The sequence below is a fragment of the Ochotona curzoniae genome, unplaced genomic scaffold (assembly GCF_017591425.1).
Source record: "Ochotona curzoniae isolate NIBS_2020 unplaced genomic scaffold, NIBS_Ocur_1.0 contig_2692, whole genome shotgun sequence".
Classification (NCBI taxonomy): domain Eukaryota; kingdom Metazoa; phylum Chordata; class Mammalia; order Lagomorpha; family Ochotonidae; genus Ochotona; species Ochotona curzoniae.
The window spans coordinates 18,659,996-18,680,647 of record NW_024465556.1 but is presented as its reverse complement, the minus strand read 5'-3'; the positions used below and the strand labels follow the sequence as shown (position 1 = coordinate 18,680,647).

Sequence of the window (20,652 nt, the reverse complement as noted above, 5' to 3'; positions counted from 1 at the left end):
GACTTTCTTAGCTTAAGAAAGCTACAAGATGGAAGTTGCACAACTCAGGATGATAAAGCCAATCATTACCTCTTTCTCAGCTTCTCGCTCTTCTTCAGAAACTGCAGCATTAGAAATTAAAATTGGAGTCCACCTCAGACTTTCAGGGTCAAGTTCATTGGCTCGGGAACAGGTTTTCAGTTTTTCCATGTGGCCCAATATCAACTTTTCCCTTCTAATGATGACAAACCTGTAGCATGACAACAAAGAACGATCAAAACTTGAAATTTCATTTTATCTTCTCATACTGACATTTGCTAGCACGAATATTACCTGGATTAGGGAAAATCAGGAACACCATCCATCAAAGGGTACAGCAAAATGAAACACAACTGGCAAATAAGTAGCACTTCATGTTTTCTTTTTAGGAGAAGGGTTTTGAAAGCACTATGCACCACTCAGCTTTAATGCAATGAATGTGCCTAATTGCCAGGAGCCTCCTCTGATGTAGACAGCTGAGAGGCAGTGGTGCATGTCATCAGGGGCCGGGGACTCACCTGCCGTCTCTCTTGTCGATCATATGGAGATGCTGCAGAGTGGTGGCAATGTCGTGTGGGCACATGCCTGTGGCTCTGCTGATTGCCTTGATGCTGATGTGCCTCTCATGGTGGTGGTAAAGATATTCTAAGATGACACTCTTCCAGTAGGCCAGGTAGGAAAGACGGCCCAGATCAGAGAGTGGCTTTTCAGGAGACCCCGCCTGGCCTTCTCTTCTAGAAAGCAAATAGCCTACGATAGAAAAAGCAAAGTCTGTCTTCACCTTGGCATTTCCAGAATTTGGAGAAGAGCCATTAAAAATAATTTACGTGGCAAAAAGCTAAACATATGGCATCAGAAGAGTGTATTATTTTAGAGTCTCTTATCAGTTAGTGGTTGGGTCCCCATGAAGTTCATGCTTCTGAACCTTTTACAGTGTTGCCACCACTCAACGCACGCAGTCGTTAGCAGCAACATCTCAAACATATGCCGTGGCATATTTAACAAAAACTAGAAGCTAAGATTCATGATGGTTCTTCTGGTAAGTCTCACCACGCAAGTCTCCCACCAGCATCAGATGCTGTCAGAAATCCTGTTGTGAGACCACCCCAAACATCAATGGGCAGGTTGTTTTCCACAGGAAGGACCTACTGACTCTTTGACAGCTGGGTGTTAATAAAAGAGAAGGGCCTCTGTTGACTCAGAGTCTATAATGCTTGTTACATTTAACTAGCCGGCTGATCTGAAGCTTTATTTCAGAGCTAATAAAACCATGTCTTTCATGTCAACTGCTGCAATTTCTATCAGGCCCACGGTTCTGTTTTCATCTCTTTCATGGAAATTAATTTATAATCCAACCCCAGAGTGTTGCTCTTGCAAATCAAAATAAAATTCCTTAAAGCAAACTATGTCATCTATACCCAGAAAATTCCCAAGCATGTTAAGGTTTTGAACGCATTCTCCAGCATTAATGTGAAGGCACCTTGGCAGAGGAACTTGAGAAAGAAGAAAACTTTAAACCACTTGAAGGTAATGAATGAAAGCTGGCGGCTGTCTCGGTAATTAAGAGCCACTTACAGAGCAGAGAAGAAATGCTATAAACTAATGATGTCTACCTTGCTCCAATTAACTATTTCAACAGCTTCACCTTCATGAACTTACTAAATTTAAGCATCAACCACATACAGTAGGTGGCAGCAATTACAAAACCATCTTGCTCTGCAAACCACCCAAATCTTCAGCATTTTTCTTTATCTTTTTTCTAAAATGGCTGCATTCTCAAGAATTTTCCCAATTTTAGTTTTTGTGTTTGCTGTTGTTACAAGCAAAAATCAATGCCTCTGACACACCTTTTTCTTCCCTTCAGTCACTGAGAACAATGTAGAAATGCAAAAGAAGGAATTTCAATCCCTGTAGGGGTATATTCTTGGCAGTCTGCATTTTACTTGTATTAATCTGAACACCTACTATATAAACAAAAAAGGCAAACATTTCACTTTAGATTTTGCTAAAGTCTCTGGACTGATTTATCTGTTTAATTCAGGTTTGAGCGCTCGGTATTTGACTAAATGCAAACAAGCTGCACAACCTCTTCCAGTCACACCACTGCCGACATGTCATTCGGCTGCAGACTAAGGCTTTCAGTAGCAATGTGCCAGGAATGCTAACAGAGATGGCCGCTGTTGCAGAGCCAGCCCACATCATGTCCTGTCAACAGCGGGAAGAGCTCTTACCAAGGGAGCCCAAAGCTCAGAACGCAGATAATTGGCACATTCGTCACCTGCCTGCTAAGTGCCTGGTACATGCTGAGACATTTACTCAGTCGGCTGGAGGTCCCAGCTCTGTCCTCCAGTGGGAGGAAGACAGAGGGCAGCACCATGGACAGGAACCACCCCCTTTTGTCCACGAGATCCCACAATTAAGGAGTCCCCTGCAGTGACTGCGTAAGTCCCCAAGTTTTCACTGGCTCTTATCTGAACCCCCCAGTTGGGGACAGAACCCACCCCCACCAGCCTGGCAGCAAGATCTCTGTCAACTAAAGTGTTCAGAAGGTGGTACAGGTGCTCCCTAACCTATGCTCCCTACTGCCATGGGCCACCCTGCAGGCTCTTCTTTGTTCCGTCTTCCCTTCCCACAAGCTCTACTCTGGACTGACAGAAAGCAGCCGTAACCCTGAAAAAGTACGTTCATGTGGCCATATCCTGAAGTTAGAGTTACAAAGTCCAAAGTCCAAACAGATTAAGCCATTCAAAAGTAGCAGGCAATGTAGGTTCTGTGGGGAGCATTTAGGCACACACCATTCCACACTGCTACACACAAACCACATTAAGTTGCTGTTGCCTGGGACATTCCTTTGGACATCAATTGCAATCTGTAACTGATGGAAGTGTCCTGGGCCCGAGGAGGCAGTAGTAGGGTGACAAGTCCCAACAAGCAGGGGTGCACAGAGCCCACTGGTCTTCCACAGCCAACACGTTCAGACTGTGCTAGCAAAGGCCAGGAGAAAACAGGGAGGCTACTGACACCTGGGGTAGCTAGGAAGAAAGAAGTGCAAACAGGAACTCCAACCAGAACGCATCAGGCAGGCTTTCAGGGAGGCCATGCACCAACACTGCAGACCACAGAGGGTCAACTGGCCCCTGGCGTCACTACACGGCTTCTTCCCACCAACGCATGACACCCCTGAGGGGACTTACAACTAGTGGTGGAAGGATGGGCACTCATGCTGAGAGCCTTGTGGAAGTCCACAAATCTCTTCCCTGAAGGAGAAAGTTGCAGATTTAAGTCCGATCTATCAGAACAGTCAAAATGGCAAAGACACACTTCTGTTTCTTCACTAGTTATGTGAAATCACTTATGTTGAAGTACAGAGCTCAGAGGAAAAGCCTCATCTCCGTGGAGCACCAAGACAGAATCTGGACGTCCCCGTAGCAAGCCTTGCCTCCTCTGACCTTCAAGCACGGGATGTTTTCAGAAAGGCAGCTCTTCCACCCTTTTGTTTTCTAGGCTCTTCAAAGCATAATTACAATATAGCCCATTAACAGAAAAATCTTTGGTAAGAACATTTTACTTATTAATTACAGAGATGTGGTGGTTTAAGTTACAGCTCTTAAATTTAACTTACCAAAAAGATTCCAAATAATTGATCTAAGATGCAGGGAAATAAAAAGCACTTATCTTGGAAGCCGGTGTATTATCCTGAGGCATCTGAAACAAGTACAATACACCTCTGGTGAATAGATTCCCATGGTGCTCTGACTCCTTAACTCAGGATACTTTCAATCAGAAAAACCTCAACTATCCCTGGGGAAAGTTAGCTGTTTCAGAAGGAAAACAAAGTGATGTTTGGAGGACAAATCCCAGGAGCTGCAGTATAATTAATCGCTGGTGAAATTATTCCCTTGAACTTGACTGTGAGCCAGAGGTACTGGTGAATAGCACTTAGGAGTGTTAGCTGGTGCCTTCAAATTGAAAATCCAGAGGCCCACAAACCCTTCACCCACAACAGCTGTTCTCACACTAGCAAGAGCTGCCTTCATCATGTACAGCACTGGAACCCACTTACCCTGGGGAAGGTAATATTTTAATAATAGGATTGTTAAGGTGTCTGCTTAAAAGCAAAGGAAGAACAATGTGGTGCCTACAAAAAAACAAGCATTCCTTAATTGTAACGTTGTGGGACCCAAGTTTACCTCACCTCTGTTGAACTACTGTAGCAAGCCCATCAGTTCTCAGGCTGACTAGCCCAGATCCTCCCTGAGGCTGAAATGGTTAACTCAAATGGTGGAGTGCAGCCTCCAGGAAGAGAAATCCATCAGGATGAAGAAAGAACCATCCAGACAAGGTCAAGATTTGTTTTTGCAGACCCAAATTCCCAAATACCTTTAACACTCGGGGAATAATAATGGCAAGGTTAACCCTCATTTACTATGAAAATTTACTCCTTTAAAATGACTGATCTTCATGATTGCAGAGTGGACAGGAAGCCAAGGGGAGGGCTGTGGATAAGGATCTCCTTCCACAAAGGCAGCCTACTGATCCCCTGCTCCTGCAGACCTCCATCTTCTCCACATGACACCAAACCATGTGAACTTCCTCAAGTTCCACAGTATAAACGCCAGTGAGCTACCCACTCCCAATTCCCATCTGTCTGGATTATGTGAGTTCAGGGTCACAGGCTGCTTTTAGGGGAAGATAATCTTTGAGGATTACACACCTTTCATCGGCCACCTGTTGAGCTCAGCAGACTGCTGAGAGGTCCACAGCAGTTGACTGCACAGAGTTTATAAGCGTGGGAACAGACGCCAGGCCTGGGATTGATGGCAGTTCTCATGCGGAGGAAATGTGAGGATTCTGCCTGTGTACCTTGCATTTTAGACATCAACTCACTGGTCTATGCTCATCTATTATGGTTCTCAGCGGTGGGCAGCACCATGACCAACTGCATGAATGTCAGGTTATCAGTGAAAATAGTGATAAATGAACTTGACAGGCTCTATATGTCTCTTCATTTACACTATGTGGTGACTTTCCAATTAGCGTGGAAGGAAGCTGACCCTTTGTTTTCATATCATCTTAAGACTGCAGTGGTGTTTTATTTTGTTAATAAAAAATGCTCTTATTGATTTAAAGTGAGAGAGACAGAGAACTCCCAGCCATTGCTTTACTGCCTAAATGCCTGCGACTGATTCAGACTGGAAGCAAGAGCTAGGAACTCAATCCTGGTCTCCCACTTGAATGCCACCACCTACTGCTTTGTAGGGTGCATATCAGCAAGAAGCTGGAACTTGGGGTACAGACTGGATCCCCAACCTAGGGCATGTGGAGAACTGAAACGCATCTTAACTGCTCAGCTTGCCCCAGCAGCAGTGTTTTAAACGACCTGTTTCCTGTCTGAAATCCTACCGCTTTCCATTTATTAAGATGACAGATGTCTACCTAGTTCAAACAGAGACTGCAAATTTTTCAGCTACTTCAAACTTGAAGAGACTGGTTTTAAATCTGTGCAAGGCTAGGATATCACACCCATACTTCTATGGGCCTTGAGTGAATATTTTTTCAAAATCCCCAAGTATAGCTCTCCACACAAGTATAGCTTTCTGCAAGTACAGCTTTTCCACTTGTTGCAGCTGTAACTTCTCACACCCAATCTTGAACCTCGTGAATCAAAGTCTTCGGGGGCAGGCTCAGGACCTGGGCTTTCACTAGCACCCAGGTATTTCTGAAGCACACATAGTTGAGGATCAGTGATTTGTAAACTCTGTTCTGGAGCTTTTGGTTCTGATGCAGATCTCTGTAGACACCTCCTTGTGAAGTGGGCAGGGCCACCGCGTGGACAGTGGTACTGATGAAGCTCAAGTGGGTGAGACCTCACTCAGCTCCTTGCGGAAGAGGGCTGGAGAAGAGCACTTCTCAAGCCTCCGCAGCCTGAGCTTAGCTGCTCACTCATCCTGCCCTGCTGTTCTGGCCTTCGGAACCTTTACTGCGCCAGCAAATTGCTTCTGATAGAACCTGGGCCCTGTTGCAGGAGGTCTGCGGTGAGACCTCAGGTGGGGCATGCTAACGAGCTCCAATACCACAGATCACACCTCAACAGCTAAGACTTGTACATCACCTGTGGCTCTGGAATATTTGGGTTTTGGGACATCTTTACATTTCAAAACAGTTACTTAGGGCTCCAGATAGCTCATTTGTATGGGATACACCTACAGATTTTACTCAGAAGATACATAACACTGACTTGTATTTATTAATTCATTTAAAAATTAACAGTAAACTCATTAACAGTTTTTTTTTTTAAATAACTGCATTCGCTGATCTATAAACACAACTGTGACAAGCCCCTGGCTTAAGAGAACAGAGCTAGCTTCTCATATCTACTGTAGCATTCAGGCTGCTGTGGCATCACGGGTTATGAAATTTTTTGAAAACTCCACAGGCACTCAAGAAAGAAAGAGTAAAATGGAAAAAGAATACATTAGTATTATTTTGAAAATAGTTACAATTGTGTCGATTCCTGAATCATACTTGGAAACCACTTGCAATTAAATAAAAGAAGAAAAAAATTTGACAAGTTAGAAAATAATGGTACAAGATTTTTATAGCAGCATGACATATTAAATGCAGTGTGACAGGTAAGAGGCTTCACAGGTTGGTGAAGAGCGTGGGATCTGGAGCCACAATTCTTAGAAAGGAACTGTTTCGACCATGTACAGCAATGTGACCTTTTACAGTTTATTTACCCTCCCTCACATCCTTAATCCAAAATGCACAGATCGAAGCTGGCACCATGGTGTAGTAGGTTAGGTCTCTATCTGCAGTGCTGGCATTCCATAAGGGCCCCAGTTCAATTCTCAGCTACGACACTTCTGATCCAGCTCCTGTTAATGTGTCAGGGAAAGCAGTGAAGGATGTGAGCCCCCGTACCCATGTGAGAAATCCAGAAGAAGCTCCTGTGTAGTGTGAAGCTGGGAGTCAGGATAGAAAATGGAGTGGAGGCATTTGAACTGTAGCCCACATGGGATACTGGCACTGTGGCTGGAGATTTAGCCTGCTATCGCCATGGCCCTGGCTCTGCGTGTTACCTATTTTTACTCAACATATTAAATAAATGAAATCTCAGGGTGATTATTTGGGTGACTAACTATCCTTAATGTTCTATAACTAGGTGACAGTAAAAGAAATAAAGTTTGGAGGAAAACAGATTGTTCCACAGTTAGATTGGGAAGAGCTACCTGTATTTCCTCACTTTTGCCTAAGGTACTTGAGAGCCACTCCACTGTCCCTGGCAGATGCTTTCTAATGCCTCCCCACTCCTTCACAGCTAACTACCCAGATATATACTGAATTAAAGGAAGAGGCTATGAAAAAAACATTTCTGCCTCAGGAAGAGTTTCAAGAAGCTAACAAGTGAACATTCCCAGCAAGCACGGTTCCATGATCCCAAATTCCCTTTGCCCTTTAAGTTCTTAACTTGATGGAACTACCCTTAGGAAACAGCAAGTCCATCAAACCACAAAAAAAAAAAAAAAAAAAAAAAAACCCAAACCAGAGTGCTCAGGGCTTAAGCAGAACCCAAAGACAGTCCCAAGACACATGAAACAAAGACCCACATTTTCTAGAAGATTCAAGTGTGTCCCTGGGAAAATGGCATGAGCGAGTGAAATCCAGAGAGTGCAGACAGCAGGTCTTTGGGGAAGGCAGGCTGTCGGCCCTGGGTCACAGCCCAGTCTGTTTTTCTAAGCCCCTGCTTTTATCTCTCTTCCCAACAATCTCACAACCCCTTTCGCAGACCATTCCAGTGCCGAGTCCTTCCTCAGGTGGATGGAGGAGGAGACCGCTGGTGAATCACCCTTAATACAATACTCTGTGCCCTTTAAGTCCATTCCAGAGAGGAGGACTCTTCCACAAGCTGGCCCCAGTGGTAGGCACATGACTCCCCTTGTGCTGTGAGCTATGAACAAGCTTACAGTTCATGCTGGGGTTTACCACATGGTTTCCAAAGTCCCATGGATGAATGTGGTCTCTTTCAGAGAGAGTGAACAACTCACAAAGATAGCACTGGGCAGTAGGACAGGGGATTCTGCTCCCACAGCTAACCCTGTGTTGAGGAGTGTGGCTATCAGTGGAAACAAGCAGAGCCAAAGAAAACCCCCTGTGAGACAGCCATGGAGCAGAGTCAATGGTATTTTTATAACTGATCATCTACCAACCCAGGGAGAAAGCCTCTCTTTATTGCTCCTTTTTGTATCCCTAGCTTACCACCCTGATTGCAGATGCAAATCATTTGGGGGCTCTGAAAACAACTTCAAACCTATCATCAACTCTCACCTATCATAAGCCAAACTTGATTTCAGATACATTATGGGTTACGCTAAGGAAACAGCCTCGGGGATTATGGTTGGGCCAGAATATTAAAGGCCGTGGTAGTACTAATCCTGCCCTAACAGCCTGCCAAAAGGATGTGGTGGCAGGAGGGATGTCTAATAAGAGATTCAAGGAAATACATAGTGAAAGCTGAGGCTAAGAGAGAAGAATGGCCTTGCAGCTACGAGTGCCATGTGATGTACTTCACAGAGCTTTCATTTTAGGGTCAACAATTCAGCTGAGGAGTACTTGCTCACACATGGTCTGTCGCCACACACAACATCCTGGACTAGCGCATGATAAGAAAATAATATTTCTCTGATGATGATCACTTAGAATTAGTTTCAGTCATCAATTTCCTTGTTAAGAAAATAAGCCTGGCCAGCACTGTGGTATAATGGATTAAGCTGTTGACTGCATTGCCTATACCACATTGGGCAACCCTTTTCTACTTCTGGTCCCGTGCCTGTGAAACCAGAGATTACCCAAGTATTTGGGTCCCTGTACCCACGTGAGAAATCCAGATATAGCTTCCAGGACCATGTTTCAGCCTGGGCCAGCCCTGGCCATCACAGACACTTAGGGAGTGAGCCAGCAGATGGGTGATCTCTCCTCTCAGTTTCTCTGTAACTCTGCTTTTTGAATAAATTAATTAACACTCATAAAAAGCTACCTGGAATTCAGGATAAAATAATCATGGAATAACAGATCATTTATGCCCAATTTAAATCACCTGGGAAAGGCAAAAACTTTTAGAAATACATTTACTGAGGGGCTGGTATTGTGGGGCAGTGTGATAACCTACCCTGTGAGCTGGCATCCTATATTGCAATACTGATTCATGTCCAAGTTATTTGGCTTCTGACTTAACTTCCTGTTAATTCACCTGGGAAGGGCCAATGATGACTCCAGAATTTATATCTCTGCCACCCAGGATGGAGTTTCTGGTTTTCAGTTTTACCCTGGTCCCATCTTGGCTATTGTGGCCACTGGGCAATGCAGGGTGGAAGAGGCAGGGTGTGGACATCATATGGAAGATACCCTTCTCCATGCTTTTAAAGTAAATAATATTTTTAAAAACACATTTAGGACGTCGGGTGGGAGCATTTGGCATTGCAAGTAAACTGCGAGCAGGGATGCCATACTACATATGGCAGTACCTGGGTTTGAATCTTGCCTCTGCTTTCCATTCCAGCTTCCAACTTATATTCTGGGGGTAGCAGCGTAGGTCAGGCTTGGGTCCCTGCCAGGCATGGGCAAGCCAGACTGAGTTCAGGATGTCTGTCTGGCTTCAGTCTGGACAGGGGACCAGCAGATGAGAACTCGCTCTGTCCACTTCTGTTTCTTCTGTCTCATTGTCTTACGGATAAAATAATTCTTAAGTTTAAGGTTTCACATGCACAAATCTTATTTTGAAAGTAACCAAGAGGTTCATGAAGCCCACCACATACTATAAATCTAAGAAAGCTCTGATTCGTCATTCCGCTGAGGCATTTATAGTTACACAAAATACACAGTCCCAGTGTCATGACAAACTAGACATGTTTGAATAATATCTTTTCTTTGCTGATTTTCCAGTTCAAGGCACTTTTAAATTTTGGAATATTTCAGGAAAAACAAGTTCATAAAAAAAACCAATTTTTAAGATTAGCATTTTTACATTTGAAAATTTGACTTTCTCTCATTGACAGAAAACTATTTCAGAAAATTATTTCATTCTTCACTTACACCTGCAACAGAGTATATCTCAGAGACCAGTGTTGTGGTTCAACAAGCTAATCCTGCACCTGCAAGCTCCAGCATCCCCTACAGGAGCTGGTTTGTGTCCTGGCTACTTCAGACCAAGCTCTCTGCTTACGGCCTGGGAAACCAGTACAAGATGGCCCAAGTCCTTGGGACTCTGTACCCACATGGGGGACCCAGAAGAAGCTGCTGGCTTCCAGCTTCAGACTGGCTCGGGTATGGCCATTGCAGCCATTTGGGGAGTGAACCAGCAGATGGAAGATCTTTGTGTCTTTCTCTTTGCAAATCTGCCTTTCCAATAAAAATAAATCAGTGTTAAAAACAAAAAAGAGTAATCTTAAATATCACTTGAGTTGTCATCCCAGTTTAAAGTCAGGTAAAATTTTCACTTCTAAGTCACAAAACCTTGGTAGCAAGAATTTATCAATAAAAAATGTTAAGACTTTAAACTCTCCATTAAAAACATACATACTTCAAGTAGAGCACATAGTGTGTCAGCAGATGACTGTGTTTTTACAATGTTTCACGTGCTGCTGAAACACTGCAATTAGATGTTTACTACGGAAATCACTAGAAACAAACGTTGAGGGCTCTGGCTGCCAGGTCCACAGCTCTGAGGTTCTGTGGGCAGCAGTGATAGTTCCTTCTACTACCGACAGATGACAGACACCGTCTCTTCTCACCCCACAGACTCACAGGCAGGGGACATTTACAGCATGGTGACACTCCTGCTCACTGCAGCAGCAGGCTTCAGGGGACGGCATGGCTGCAAGGGTGACTTCCCTGAGGGCTCTCTAAAACATTGAACGAGTGTGGGGTGTGTGTGTGTGTGCACACCAAAGGTAATCTTTACAAATTTGCAAAAGACTGCTATAAATCCAATCTTGGATCATCAGTTTTGGTGAAAAACATGAATTTACAGTAGGATTAAAGAAAGAGAAAAGCACTTTAGGTTTGAGGGGAAGGTGGGGATTGGCACTGTTCCCCGGTGGGTTAAGCTATCGCCTGCAACATCTACAACTCTACTGGTTTGAATCCCAGCTGCTTGTGGATGCACCTTAGAAAGCACTGGAGGATAGCCCAAGTGCTTGAACTAATTCCACCCATGTCGGAGACTTGGATGCAGTTCCAGGCTCCTGGCTTTGGCCATTGTGGCCATTTTGGGAATGAAGCAAAGAACAGAAGACCACTCTTCTTGTTCCGGTCTCCCTCTAATACTGCCTTTCAAGTAAGTTAAAATAAAATCCTTTTGCATTAAAATGTATTTCAGAAGGGAATTTGTCAGTCTTCAAGATAACTTGCTGAAATTAAAGCACAGTTCTTTGTCTAACTTGATGTAGGAAGAGAAACTGTCTCCACAGGTCTTTAGATTATCTAGTCAAACATTCCCACCCCACTGGTCTGTTTTTCTTTTGACTGTCTTTTATCTATCTCCTGAAAATTTTCTAACATAATTTGAGGTAAAAAGCCTCTGGCATAATAACTGGCCAGGTTTAAAGAGTGTTACCTCTGAGTCCCACTTTGTTGAGTGTATGGGTGAGCTGAGTGTGGGGCTGCGATGGGCATTCAGTTAAGTGATTGACTGGTTTGTCAATGCATTTGGTGTCATCTATGAATCTAGACTTCAGTTTTACAGGAATTTTCAAGTTTAAGCTGGGTCTTCCATGTCAGAGGAACATACTAAACACATGTTAAAAGACATCAATTATTCTCTGTTCGGTTAGTAGGTAACATATTTCTCTAACCCTCTTGAATTCTATCTGCAGTTTAGGCTAATAACAGCAGTGGCTATGGAAGGGACTTCAGCAACAACATGTTAATTGTAGCACAGCTTCAGCCACAATATACTAGGATTATTCCCATAAGCCTTTATATTGTGGATATCACTGCTAAATATTCGCCAGCCACTTTCAAAGGATGAGGGTGGTTTAGCAATGTGTGGGAAAGTTAAGCAGCTACTATGCACTAGGCACTTTTTACTTAGGATGTATGTAGCCACTTCGTTCTCAAAATTTAATGAGGGAAAAAAAGCTCTGGGAGTTGAATTGGTAACTAGTATGCAACTGCCAACCCCAAGAACCACAAACTACGTAAAACAACAGGAACTCAAATAGTCATGTTAACAACTAAAGTTCATTTTTAAAAAATCAATTCAATATGCTACATTGCAAGCAATCAATCATACTACAATCATCATTTACAAATCAAAGCACAACCCAGATACTCATGGGGATATACACAACTAGGTGGAAGTGTGTGATTATGGACAAGTAGATTGCAGGAGATTGAAACTGTAAATTATGTTAACTGTCTCTTGTAATTACTCTGCTTCAGAACTGAAACAAACTTCCTGTATAATTTTACAGGGAAATGGAGATCTGTGATACAGAATTGCTTTTTAGTTGGCATTAACCCTTCAACAGCTATTTAATTGCATGTGATGAGGTCAAAGAAAGTTTATGCTTAATTTATGAAAAGCTGGCGGGGAGGTTTTTCAAAGTAAATCTGCTGAAAAGCTCGAGATTATTAATGAAATCTGGAGATTTCTCCTCCTTTTTCAGAAGGGCTGACTTAAATTATTTGGTAAAATAAACGATGTTTGAAATTCACAGGCACCATTCATTTTCTTCCCTTCTCTCTAAAAACATTTGCTATGGCCTGCAAATCTGTAACTGCATGCAACTGAAAAGCCGTAGGGGTGGGAGCCTGACAGAGTCCTCAGATGCATCTTTTGCTTTGTAGGGGAAAATCTCATTAACTTCCTCAAATTCCTGGGGAAAAGCTCCAGTACTGGGCAAACCACGGGGCAGGAGTTCTCATCTATGAATACAGAGTCATCTTGAACTGATGAACAAAGACTGTTTTGCAATAAATAATCAACAAAACCCTGTTTCAGCACATTTTAGGGCATTCTAGATTTTTTTTTCTTTTTCTTTCTTAAAAATATAACTTTCAACAAATTTCTGTAAGCCTAAGAATCGGCCTCAAATTTTAGAACTGCTTAGCACATTGTTTTTTAAGGGAGGGACAATTTCCTGTTCACACTGAATGATGGCTGCCAGGAGTCCTTTCTCTCATTCTGAATCTTAAAAAATAGAAACAAAAAACTGAAAATAAACAAAAAAAGGTCTAACCCAGTAGAACTTGTATCTCTTAGGTCTCACAGCTGTGCATTTTCTCTTCAACCATCCTTGTTCTGCATTCTTTATCCAAATCCTTCATGTCATCACCATTCTGTTAACATATAAACCTTTAATTATGTTTCTAAGCAATACCGAAGGCTCGGGTGGGAGAGAGGGTGGAACGGAAGGAAGGAATTATCTCTCAAGTCTCTTAATTTTTGGGGTCCCCTTCTAAGGCCTCCCTTTCCTTTGAATTTATCTGCTCAAGACCTGGGATCATTTGACTTTTCAGGTCTGGACACTTGTAATACAGGTCAGTGTGCTTCTTTCCCTTTCGTATTGTGGCCTGCAAGATGGCAGCTGGATCCAGAGGTCTGCTCTGATTTGAGCTTGACGCTTGTGCGAAACTAGAATCTCCATTCAGATACAGAATTTCTGGTTACCTCTCTGTTTGCCCTGTTTGTAACTACTAGCATTCAAAGCTCAGATTTATTAATGTAATGAGAGAAGACTGAAAATTGGCAATATTATAGTTAGCATCCTTTTTATTTCATTTATTAGCTAGAATACATTTATAAAAAGATGCTGCCCCTCATTTACTGACTGGTTACCTGACGGAAAATCTCAACAGGAAAGGCAGGATGAACGCTGTCTTTACCACCAGGTTTCAACAAATGAACTGCCTCTTGTCACTCTCTGTATGCTTTCAACTATCACTATGGACTTGGACATTTAGACATGTTGTTTCAATCAACTGCAAATATTACCTTTGTTATTATATATATTACTGAAAGGTGTCTCTTCTAGTTACTAGCTAAGTCCTTTAGACACAACCTGATAATTTTTGTTCCATTGGTGCTAGTATGACAAAAGAGAAAACACACTATTTTCCAGGCTTCCCTTTGAAATAATGCTGGGGCCAGCACAGTGGCAGAACAAGCTAAGCCTCTTCCTGCTGGTGTCAACATCCCAAATGGGAACCAGTTTGTGTCCCAGATGCTCCACTTCTGGATTCAGCTCCCTGCTTATGGATTGGGACGGAGGATGATCCAAATGCTTGGACCACTGCACCCATGCGGGAGACACGGAAGAAGCTCTTAGCTCCCAGCTTCAGACCATTTGGGAGTAAATAAGTGGGTAAAATATAAATAAGTCTTTAAAAATAAAAGTAAATGATTATGTTCAGGGCAGACATTGCCTCAGAACAGACGGAGTCACACTTGGATTATTCCATTTCCAATCTACCTCCCCATTACTGTGCCTGGGGAGTGGTGAGGATCACTTAACACTAATGTGTATTACATTTCTCAAGTTTTCAGCAGCAATCTTTTTCAATTGGTTACATGGCAAAATGGAAGCACTTTTAATCCACTCAGGTATTTTTAAAAAATGGTTATTTAGAGCCCCGGATGCATCAGCAGGGAGCTGGAATAGAAGCAGAGCATCTATGGCTTGAACTGGCACTCTGACAGGTGTCCCATTCTGCCACCATACTGGCCACTGAACTATCTTTCTGTACTAAAAACCATTTATTTAAACAATAATTGTGTTTGGAAGGAAGCTCCTCGAAATTGTTAAATGAAAGCAAGACTCAATACAAATAATCAAGGAATAGAAGTTTTTATATCAGTATAGATGAGAACACAGTGTGAGTATTATAGTAAAAACATGTAAACTAATTCCTTGGACAGCTGAAAAAAATTAAATATTATTTTCCTAACAAAATTCTAAGTAATCAAAGAAAATCTTTTGTTTTACCCAAAACAGACATATTTTTAAACCCAAACAAAAAATTACCTCATAACCAGTTTACCTATAAATGAGTTGTTTAGACATATCATAATTAGAAGTTAGTTAACACATTTTTTCTTAATTCTTCTACTACAAGCTTGATCTTGTTGAATAGCACAAAAATGTTTCCTTTGAGCACACCTTAGACAAAATGGCAAAGAGCTGCAAGCATGCTGCTCACTACTTGTGAATATTTTTCACAGACAGTACCATAGGCTAAAATGAGTCCTTCATGTGCCAAGCTTTTTCTCCTGGCATGCAAAGGACAGATCATAAACTGCTGCATCCTCACCTCAGGCCATCCTGGCATAGTCTATGTACAACACACTTGCCAAAGGAAAGGAAGAAGAAGGGCTAAATGAGCGCAAAACAAAGAGCAGGAAGACAGCGGAGATGAGGCACTTGCACCGTGCCTGTTCTGTAGAGGGGCCCTGTGCATGTCTCAGACCTCAGCAGTGAACAAGTCCCTGCCTTCACAGTGACACTGCCTCAGCTTCCATTTACTGCTGGAGATCAGGTTATTTTCATACAGATGATTGGAATGGGAATTTGACCAGGAGTTACTTCCAGTGTTGCTCAGAAATCAACATTAAAAATCCAAATAGATAAAACATGTATTTAAGCAAAAAACAAATAAGCAAAACAAACAAAAGAAACCCATACCTGAATGCCAAAATTTGAAAAGAAATACGTAAGCAACGAAAGGCAAAACAGTAGCTAGCATAAAAATACCAGAGACTACAGACCATATGTTTCATATTTACAATGTTTTCATTAAAGCAATGGATACAAACCATTCTGTATGAGCTATTTATTTGCTCCTATTTATGAATAGCTTATTTTTTAAAAAGATAAATAAATCATTAGCTACACTGCCTTTTGCAAGTCACTTCAATGCTACTCAGTAACAGTCAATCTCTTAATAAACTGCAAGTTCAATTTTCAATCCTGAATCCTGATGTTATCTTTTAATGTATTAAAATATATGATACTTCAGCCCAGTGTAATAAAGTAGTAATGACAAAGGCTTTTAGTGCAGCATCTTAGGAAATAAGGTAAAATGGTCATTTTCTTTATTACGTCATAGGCCAACACCCTATTAAAATGTTTGTCATTACTACACTTGATTACACAGGTCAAAATACATTTTCCCAAACCTAGCAAAAGCCCAAGGATACAGCTGATGATGTAGGACAGTTCCACAGGTGCTGGGCTGTGGAGGGGCTCTCCATTTTTCAAAAGAATATGAAGCACTTGAGCACCATTTCAACAGCATAACTTATTATTCTTTAATGATTGTCTTGACGGTGCTCACCCAGGGAGCATAGCTGTTGGAAAAGCTGAGCAAAGACAGAAGCATTCTTGACAGCTTCTTATGACTGAAGTTGGAATTTTCCTTCCAAAATAAATGTGTCAAGAATGAAGTATCTGATAAGAGGAAAGTACAGAAAAGATTACATGTCTCTTCAACCAACTGTGTGTAAATGTGAATCATGTCATAGGCCACTTTTCTCTGCTCAAGATTTACAGTGCATAACAATAATCTCTCTCTATTGCAACACTAATGATTTCAAGATACTCCAACAAAAACTCCAGACCACAGAAGGCAGGGCACACCTGACATCATTTAGAAATCCATAAATCATTGATTATATTCTAACAACATAAAAATCTTTTTCCTAAGAAACACACATGAGACAAGAAAGACCTTAAGAAACTTCTTCCCAGGTAAAGCTATCACCTGTGACATGGGCATCCCATAGGAGTGCCTGTGTCCTAGCTGCTGCTCCACTACCAACTCACTTCCCCACTAGCTGTCTAAGCAGAAAAGGAGAGACAGAGAGAAAGATCTTCCATCTGTGGGTTAATTCCCCAAAGTGGCTGCAACAGCCATAGCTGAGCTGATCCAAAGCCAGGAGCTTCTTTTGGGTTTCAATGCTTTGAGCCATCCTCTACTGCTTTCCCAGGCCACAAGCAGGGAGTTTGATGGGAAATGGAGCAGCCAGGATGTGAACTGGAGCTCATATGGGATCCTAGTACATGCAAGGTGAGGATTTAGCTGCTGAATCATTACATTGGGCCCACTAAATTTATGATTATTTTTAAGACTTACAAAACTTTGTAAATAATTCTGTAGCTTCACAGACTAGGATGCCACTTTAAAATACCTGACATATTGAAATATAATGGTAGTCAGCATTTAGCCTAGTTAAGACATTCATGTTCCACATAATAGTATTCTGGTTTGATAATCAGTTCTAATCCTTGACCATGGGAGGAATCAACGATGGTTTAGGTAATCAGGTTCCTGCCACCCACATAGGCAGTTATGATTTCTACTCTAGCCAAGCCCTGACCATTGCAGAGCATTTGAGGAGTGAAAAAAAAAAAAAAAAAGATTCTCTCTCTCTCCATTTTCTGCCTCTCAATCAAATTAATATTTTAAAAATATAGCTATTAAATAAACCCAAGTAAATAAATAAATATAATAGATGAAAAAAATAACAGTTCATTCATTCAACTTCTCATTAGTGTGAACATGGTTTCCATTACATTAACATATCCTAAGTCACTGACATGGTCAGCAAAACACACCTTTAATGCCTGACTTGGGGATAGTGGGGAGATGGAGACAAAACACGAGGAAAGTGAAATATGTGCCATGTAGCCTACTTCACAAAGGTTTCACCTCTCAAATGTGTGCTTCATGACCCCCGTGGCACTGCAGATCTGACAAAACAAAACTCTCATTCCTCCCCAGGAGTGAGACTTAGAGGCCCCAGGACCACATGGAGGGTTAAGGGAGCAGCATCTCTGCCCAACCGTACTCATCTTTGGGCAACCCTAAGCACCCAAACAGGGCAGAGACACCCCAAGACCGTGCTTGAGAAGTGTGGTGTTTCATCACAGTCTCTTGGGGTCAGGACACAAATCTTTAGGGGAATCTGCCGTCAGGATCCTGTACTCCACTTGCTCTGCCAGACAGGCTAGTGAGATCCACACAGTTCTGGTTCCTTGTGCCTCATGAACACCCAGATGAGGAGTTTACGGGAACCTAGCAACTTCAATCCCTAAATGGAAACTCTGCCTTGCCATAGGAGATAGAAACAATGAAAAGCTTGTAAGTAGCTCTTTGAAAAACAAACAGCCTATCATGATGCAAGGCTCTTACAACTGGTAGATCACAGCTGGCAACTTGAACTACTATGAAATGCAGTTCTGTGTTTAGACATCATCTAAAACATTGCTGAAGTCAGCAGTTAGCATAAAAGATACAGAAGTTTACTCCTTGAGGGAATGGACATGATTAGTCTCCTGACATGGCTCCCTTCTAGGCAGAGACAAAATAAGTGACTTTCTTTTGCATCGTGCTATATGGACATAGAAGAGCAGGGAAGTAAGAAAACCAGGGAAAGGATGGTTTTCTCTTAGTCCATGGTACCTCAAGAAATAAGTCAAGAGCTACTAAGATGTAAGGAGAGATGAGCCTTATGAACACAGGTGGTTGTAAGACATAAAGGCAAGTGGTCTCTGTCATTATAACCTGGAAAGAAGGAAGACAGAAGAAGTAAAATATTGTATTAGCTAAAACTCAATGAGAAACAAACTAAAGCGCTAAAAATTGTACCCCAGAAGCTCTATCCTTAAAAGTTCATTTTTATTTCTGACTTTACTGTGAGTGTACAGATGGGGAGCAGAGCAGAGAATGGTGTAGAGTACTATTTTTTTTTTTTTTTGCTTTTTACAAAATTTGTATAAAGGGAACACATTTCTTTAGAGATTATAAGAAAACTTTATAGGACAAGAACAAGCAAAAGCACAGTGCTAACCATGTTTAAGATATGAACACACGCTGGCAACACAAAATGTGGTTACCTCTATCCACTTTCCAGAGACAGACATAAATTATAGATAGTGTCAAATATGAGGGGACTTCTTTGTAGCATACAGACCTCACAAAAGCCAAAGTGAAACCCTCAACATGTAAGATCACAGAAAATGCCAGTTTCGATTTCATTCAACACTCCTACTTACACTAGCGCTGCATGGTATTTTCACATTGCATAAAGAGAGCCAAGACTTGAATTTAATTCTATAAATAAATATGAACTTTAAAAATGCCCAAATAAACAGTTAAATGAATGTTCAGCCCTTGATGAAGTTGCCATGTGAACACAAATCCTCAAAATCTAGTCTGGAGACTTATAGATCCAACTATCATCCACCCTTTGCAGTTTTAGTTACATCACCTCACACCTACATCGATTTAAAGGCAGAAGCAGAAAGAGTTAACTAAAATTTAGAATCTTTATAATTCTAATTAGCAAGTATGAGTATTGTAGATGAGGAACTGTTGTATTTCGAAGGCCTTTTCTGAATGTAAAATAAACACTCTTTCTCCTTAACGGTACTCCATCAGTTGCGTCTCTGCTTTCCAACCATATATACGGGTTGAGTACCCCTTATTTGCAATGCTTGGGACTACGAGTATTTCAGATGTTAGAGATTTCTTTAATTTTTGTAACACATCATTTTCCTATAATCAAAAGACCTAAATCCACCAGTTACAGGCTAGCAAAGCTTACAACACTCTAAAAAACTTAAAACTTCAACTTAAAAACAAAACCAGTGGCTGATGCTAAGGTGCAAGTTAAGTCACCTCCTGCAATGCCAGCATGCCATGCGGGTGCCAGTTCAAGTCCTCGCTGAGCACTCCAATTCCCATCCAGCTGTTGATAAGCCTGGGAAACAAGCAGAAGAGGATCCAAGGACTTTCAGCCCTGTACATATGTGGGTCATTCCAGGCTCCTGGCTTTGGCCTGTCCCAGCCCCATTAGTTATTTGGGGAGTGAACCAGTGAATGGAAGATGTTTCTCCCTCTATGCGTAACTATATCTTTTAAATAAATAAATCTTTTTCAAAAAACAAAAACTGAAAAGAGCCAGGTTTGTGTGTCTCCAGATTTCAAGAGCTGAACTTCTATTTAAACCTCAGCCTCTGTCATATGTTCATGCCTCTTCAACTTTAGGCCTAACACCTTTCTTTGGGGGTACTGAACATTGGCTGGGAGATGATCCTAGTCAAGCTTTCTAGTGTCGCTGTGCCCCAAAAGAGATGGTGACAGTAACCTACCTCATGAGACCTTTGTGAGGATTAGGTTGAGTGTGTGACTCAGATACCACTGCTCGGCTCACAGCTGGTACTCCGGAAGCACCAGCTATGTTCACCATCTTTACACCTGTTGCTGCTCACGTGCTGGCCTCTTCTTGCTTCACTGACACCAAACTGCCAGGTTTTCTCCTGGCTTTAGGATCTGAGTCAATATCCCTGATAAACACCACATTCCCTCTTAGCCTCTTAGATTTTGTAACCTCAAGTACTGCGATCCTCCGGGGTCCTCATTCTCATCTATGGTTTTACCCATCACTGCGTGCCTATGACTTTCATTTCCTCCCTGTGAGCTCTGAGCTACATGGGAAGTAGCAAACAGATGTCCAAATCCACACCGCAGGCAACAAGGACAAAGCTGTACTCACTCCATTCCTCAGGCACTGCATTTGTTAACCAGTGCTTACCGAGAGCCACTCAGTGCCAGGAGGCTTCTAACTGCTGC

General features: G+C 42.0%; 1 protein-coding gene across 15 annotated transcripts in view; it reads right to left on the bottom strand.

The window, feature by feature from the left end:
* Positions 1–20,652, bottom strand: part of KAT6B (lysine acetyltransferase 6B) — a 166,454-nt gene that overhangs the window by 12,548 nt on the left and 133,254 nt on the right. For all 15 annotated transcript variants that reach the window (XM_040976000.1, XM_040976002.1, XM_040976005.1 and 12 more), the window contains 2 exons: positions 537–768; positions 70–229 (listed from right to left, as the gene is read on the bottom strand). In XM_040976000.1, the coding sequence (XP_040831934.1) occupies positions 70–229; positions 537–768 (392 nt within the window). The remainder of the gene's footprint in view (positions 1–69; positions 230–536; positions 769–20,652) is intronic.